The following is a 6,080-nucleotide window of genomic DNA, read 5'->3' as shown; positions in this document are numbered from 1 at the left end:
GTACCGCTGCTGCTGCCTGTAGTACCGCTGCTGCTTGTAGTACCGCTGCTGCCTGTAGTACCGCTGCTGCTGCTGCCTATAGTACCGCTGCTGCTGCTGCCTATAGTACCGCTGCTGCTGCTGCCTATAGTACCGCTGCTGCTGCTGCCTATAGTACCGCTGCTGCTGCTGCCTATAGTACCGCTGCTGCTGCTGCCTATAGTACCGCTGCTGCCTGTAGTACCGCTGCTGCTGCCTATAGTACCGCTGCCTGTAGTACTGCTGCTGCCTGTAGTACCGCTGCTGCTGCCTATAGTACCGCTGCTGCTGCTGCCTATAGTACCGCTGCTGCTGCTGCCTGTAGTACCGCTGCTGCTGCTGCCTGTAGTACCGCTGCCTGTAGTACTGCTGCTGCCTGTAGTACCGCTGCTGCTGCCTATAGTACCGCTGCTGCTGCTGCCTATAGTACCGCTGCTGCTGCTGCCTATAGTACCGCTGCTGCTGCTGCCTGTAGTACCGCTGCTGCTGCCTGTAGTACCGCTGCTGCTGCTGCCTGTAGTACCGCTGCTGCTGCTGCCTGTAGTACCGCTGCTGCTGTTGCCTGTAGTACCGCTGCTGCTGCTGCCTGTAGTACCGCTGCTGCTGCCTGTAGTACCGCTGCTGCTGCCTGTAGTACCGCTGCTGCTGCTGCCTGTAGTACCGCTGCTGCTGCTGCCTGTAGTACTGCTGCTGCCTGTAGTACCGCTGCTGCTGCTGCCTGTAGTACCGCTGCCTGTAGTACTGCTGCTGCCTGTAGTACCGCTGCTGCTGCTGCCTGTAGTACCGCTGCTGCTGCTGCCTGTAGTACCGCTGCTGCTGCTGCCTGTAGTACCGCTGCTGCTGCTGCCTGTACCGAGGGCTTCTCTCTCCCTGCAGTGAGCACAGCTCCAGCGTTTGAATGGCACCGAGTGCCCGCCTTGACCCCATTGGCTGTAAGTGCTGAAGGGAGACGTGGTTTAGCTGTCAATCGTGGTTAATGGGCGCAGTTGATTGGCCGCTGTCGGCTGAGGCGGGACCAGGCTGGCGGTATATAACTGTCCCAGAGCCGGGGATCAGGCACAAGCAGCTCTGAGCTTGGCAGGCTGGAGGGGAGGAGAGGCGGCTGCGGTGTTCACAGAGAGTCCGTGCGAGCCCCTCGGCTGCTGCTGCTGGCGTCCCCGTCCAGCATGGAGTGCGCCCTGGACGCGCAGAGCCTGATCAGCCTGTCCCTGCGGAAGATCCACAGCTCCCGCACCCAGAGAGGCGGCATCAAGCTGCACAAGAACCTGCTGGTGTCCTACGTCCTGCGCAACGCCCGGCAGCTCTACCTGAGCGAGCGCTACGCGGAGCTGTACCGGCGGCAGCCCTTCCCGCCGCAGCCCATGGAGTGCGCCCCGGCGGCCATGGAGGAGATCCCGGAGCTCAGTCCCCTGCAGATCCCGGAGGAGGGCGAGGACGAGATGCAGCAGCTGCCGCGGATACAGCCCGACATGCTGGAGCCGGTGGAGGAGCCGCTGGAGCTGCCGCCGTGCGCCCTGGCACCGCACCCCGGCAAGGACTTACAAGGGGGCAGCTTTTACCCCCGGAGCTGCTGCTCGGAAGAAGCCGCCGGAGCCGTCACTCACTGCAGCCAGACCACGGTGCTGGACCTGGACACTCACGTTGTGACCACCGTGGAGAACGGCTTCCTGCACCAGGACTGCTGCGCCTCTCAGTGCCCGTGCCATGGCGCACCGTGCCCTGCGCTCCCGGCGGCTCCCGCTCCGCTGCCGGCGGCTCCCAAGCGCAAGTACCCCCTGGTGGGGTACAGCTACAGCGGCCCGGGGGAGGACGACGAGCTGGAGCCCCACTTCGTGCCCTGCAAGAGGGGCAGATACGAGGACTTCTGCCCGCAGCTGGCACCGCCGGAGCCCACGGACTCCTCCAACATCTCCAACCTGATCTCTATCTTTGGCTCCGGCTTCTCGGGACTGATGAGCAGACAAGCAGAGACTGAGCAGAGTCTGAACGGGCACTTATGTGGCAAACAGGCGCTGGCCAGCCTGGGGGCATGGACTAGAGCCATAGTGGCTTTCTAGCAGATGGATTGCAAGCTCATGGGGCAAGGCTGGGGGTGGTGGGGGGGGGGGGCACCTGTATAGTGACCATGTTTTCTAGACTCTGTACAGACCAGAATATCTTTGGACTTTATTTTTACAAAGCAGAGAGAAGCACCTATTTAACTGAGTTCTTATTTTTAATGTTCTCATTCGTGGGCACTGGCTGCAGATCTGAGGAGGCTCCTCGCACAAGTTGGGGAGGAACTTCTCCCATGATGGGTTCCTCACCTGGTTTGGTGGTGGAGAAGGGTCCAATCCCCCCACATCCACCTCCCTTGTATCTCCGCACTTATCAGATGACTCCTGGCTTATTCTTCCTGCAGAACCTCAATGAGGACCAGGAGAAGGTCCTGGAGGAACAATAAACCAGGTCCTCACTTCTCATCATGGGTCTTCTCCAGTCTTTTGTCAAGTTTTGAGGTTGTAAGATGAAGGCAGAAATGGGGACATTGTAACTTTTTATTATTTTTGTTCTCTTCTTTTCTTTGTGTTGTGAAACTGTAATACAGCTGCCAATCATGATATTCGAGCGGGACATATTGGATTTGAGGGGGAAGGGGGCTGTTTTGGAAACTTGATAAAGTACCCCCCCCCCCCCCCAAATCCATGAGTATAATAAAGATGGACCTGTCACCTTCTGATGATGATAACACTAAATTCTATATGAAGCTGCATCTCCCCCCTCTCCCTCCTCTCAAGTTCATTTGTTCTAATTTCAGCCTTCAACTGACTTCATGAAACCAGCATAAGTTTGATCATGTGATCTGTCCATTATTATTGTTTTGTTTTTTTTTTTTGTTTGTTTTTTTTTCCTTTTTTATATATTTGTTTTTGGCATTTAATCCTTTTGTTGTAAAAAGGTGGTTTAGGATGACGAGCCTGCCGTGCCAACACTCACTTACAAGCACTATGTGTACCAGATCTGACGTTGCCAAACGTTTTTATTTTTGTGTTCCGATGACCTGTATTTTGTGTATATTGAACTGTATATCACCGGGTAAAACTGTTCAGATTTATTTGTTTAAATTTATAATCTTAAATAAAAAAAAAAAAAAATTATTAAAAAAATCTTGACCACTTTGGTTTTTTTGGGGATAAAGAACTCTTCAGTCACTGTGTAGAGCATGGGCGCTATAGGGGACATTTAAGGGGATTGAATCAACTTCTATCCAATGGGTACCATAGACCCCTTTTTGTGCTTGCTACCACCACACCCCTACCTACCTGGGGATATAGAGCTTGTATGCCCTCTACTTTCCCCAAACCCTTGTCTTTGGGTTCCCACCATCCATTTAAACAAGGGGTGCAGTCCCCCTCCTACTATAATCGAGAGGGTCCATGGGCAACCTCTACAGTATATACACCCTTCTTTGCACTTGAACATAGGCTATCCCCTATGGTATATACACCCTTCCTTCTGCTTGAACACAGGGCAACCTCTATGGTGTATACATCCTTCTTTCTGCTTGAACATAGGGTGTATATACTATAGACATTGCCCTATCTTCCGCTTGAACACAGGACAACCTCTATGACATATACACCCTTCTTTTTGCTTGAACACAGGGCAACCTCTATGTTGTATATACACCCTTCTCTCTGCTTGAACACAGGGCAACCTCTATGGTATATACACCCTTCTTTCTGCTTGAACACAGGACAACCTCTATGGTATATACACCCTTCTTTCTGCTTGAACACAGGGCAACCTCTATGGTATATACACCCTTCTTTCAGCTTGAACACAGGGCAACCTCTATAGTATATACACCCTTCTCTCTGCTTCAACATAGGGCAACCTCTATGGTATATACACCCTTCTCTCTGCTTCAACATAGGGCAACCTCTATGGTATAGACGGTTGTAAAGTTCTTAGGGCAAAGCTCCTTAGGAGAACGTATGCAAAATAGTAAAATTAATTCCTCTAGTCTCCCCCCCCCCTCCTCTGCCTTCAATCAGAGAATAGTCAGACAACTGTTGTGGCATGCTGGGAGTTGTAGTTTTTCGATAGAGGAAATTAGAAGGTATTGAGATGTAGTTAGAGCACTTCTATCAAGCTGGCATCTTCCTTGTGCCCACGTGAGTCAAGACTCCGGCACCAGAGGTTTCTGTAGGTTGGTTTTGGGGAGGGAATAATCCTGCTCTAAGAGCTGGTCCTGATGAAAGTGTCGTCCCCCTGTCCTCTGCTCATGTGCGGAGTTATTTCCATTTATTTGTTATCGCTGCGCTGTGCCACTTGGTGGTGTGTTTTTGTTTTTTTTTTTCCATTCTTATTTTTTTCTATCCCCTCTCAGTTTATGAAGGCCTGACCCCCCCCTCCCCATCCTATACCTTGACCTATAAATGAGCGAAGCAGCGCCCCAACCGTGCTGGAATATCTGCTCTTCCGCCTACTACGGAGAGAGAATATCAGTTTTTAAGGAGGGAGGGGGGCAATGACCATGAGATGTGGTGGTCCAGCTCTAAATCTCCCTGCACCACCGAGGCGAGCGCGGAAAAGTTCACGAGAAGCATAAAACAGGCCGTTGCGATTTTGCAGAACAGCTCAGTCGATTGAATCGATCCTGCTCTGTGCAGACTATCGCACCACTATTTTATATTTATGTGCACTGAATACCATAAAGGAGGGTGAGCGGATAGAAGGGCGGCTTTTTGGTTTTAGTAGATGCAATTAAGAAAAAAAAGCTCCGGATACATTTTAACATAAGACTATCGAATCGGCTTTTTTTTTTCTTTTTTTCAATTTTTAGTTTTATTTTGTGCTAGAAAATAAGAGGCTATGTTTATAGCAAGGAGCCCTGGCCACCAATCTACTCCCATTGCTGTGTCTGTAAGCAGTTGCCAGAGCTCCTCCTAGTGGCGCTCTCTGGGAATTGCAGCCTTGCGCTCCATTGGAAGGTGTGATAATACCAATATTTCCAAATCTTTTGCAGAAAGAGCTTATCACTAGCAGTTCTTGTCCCCTGACACACCGTGGCGGGATTGCTGTGATTTTTCAAACTTCTTCAAAGCTTCTATAGCTCAACTTAGTTACGCTGTAAAGTGCAGCTCAAGACTCCCGGCTCCATCCTCTTTCTTCTAAAATAAGGGCAAAGGACACATTAAGGGATTTACAATGCAAAATGCACATTTTTTTTTTTTTTTACCTTGATACATTTACATTCTAACTTCGAAAAGTGTGGCGGTGCATTTTATATATATATATATATATATATATATATATATATATATATATATATATATATATATATATATATATATATATATTTTTTTTTTTTTTTCTATTGAATATTGGAAGAATAAAAAATGAAATAAAAGAAAAAATATTTTCGGACCTTTTTACAATGGAAAATTCAACCTTGTTTACAAAATACGAGTTATTTATCCTTTACATGAAATGGTTAAAAATTCAAAAATCTTCTTCCTAATAACGGTTGGAATGTTCGCGTTTGATTGCATTCGACTTAAAGGGGCGCGACGTAAGAAAACGCATTCTGTGTATGGCAGGCTTGTAGGATACAGCACTGCAATAAGTCTACTGCGGCAGAAAAGAACAGATGTAGCAGAGCTGAGTGTGTTTATTTGGCCGTAATGTGGGTTTTGTATAGAAATGGTAGATTCTGTCAGTCGCAGACAAAAGACAGATTCAGCTCTGCTACATGTGAAGAGCGTATAGAGCTCAATGGGATGAATACTGGGAGCAGCTGATACACAGCACCGAGCTGCAGAGAGGGGAAGGGAAGAGACTGCTGTACAAAGGAAGGCGACAGCAGAGGGGGTGCTGGCTATTATTAGGCATGGAGGCAGAAGGACTGCCATACAAGTGTCCATGCAAGTGAAGGGAGAGCGGAATTTACATGGCTTGTGGAAAGAAATGTATTGCAAAAAAAACCCAAGGGGTTAGGGAAATGAGTGCGCAGTTGGTGCAGACTGTGTTTTCCCCTGAACTGGTTCGTCTGGCTGGGTGGCTCTGTGTACCTGACA

The 6,080-nt window shown here is 49.4% G+C and overlaps 1 protein-coding gene across 1 annotated transcript; it reads left to right on the top strand.

The window, feature by feature from the left end:
* The first annotated feature begins 1,066 nt into the window (after positions 1 to 1,066).
* IER5L (immediate early response 5 like) lies at positions 1,067 to 3,164 on the top strand. The gene has a single exon (XM_073637790.1). The coding sequence runs from the start codon at positions 1,185 to 1,187 to the stop codon at positions 2,073 to 2,075; it is 891 nt and encodes a 296-aa protein (XP_073493891.1). The 5' UTR covers positions 1,067 to 1,184; the 3' UTR covers positions 2,076 to 3,164.
* The last annotated feature ends 2,916 nt before the right edge of the window (positions 3,165 to 6,080 follow it).

The sequence above is a fragment of the Phyllobates terribilis genome, unplaced genomic scaffold (assembly GCF_046119375.1).
Source record: "Phyllobates terribilis strain yellow unplaced genomic scaffold, ASM4611937v1 Scaffold_7__3_contigs__length_470593459, whole genome shotgun sequence".
In the NCBI taxonomy this organism is placed as follows: Eukaryota; Metazoa; Chordata; class Amphibia; order Anura; family Dendrobatidae; genus Phyllobates; species Phyllobates terribilis.
This window is presented reverse-complemented; position numbering and strand designations above follow the sequence as displayed.

Excerpts from the sequence above, each read along its gene's own strand:
- IER5L (XM_073637790.1), top strand. The coding sequence starts at position 1,185 with ATGGAGTGCGCCCTGGACGCGCAGAGCCTGATCAGCCTGTCCCTGCGG.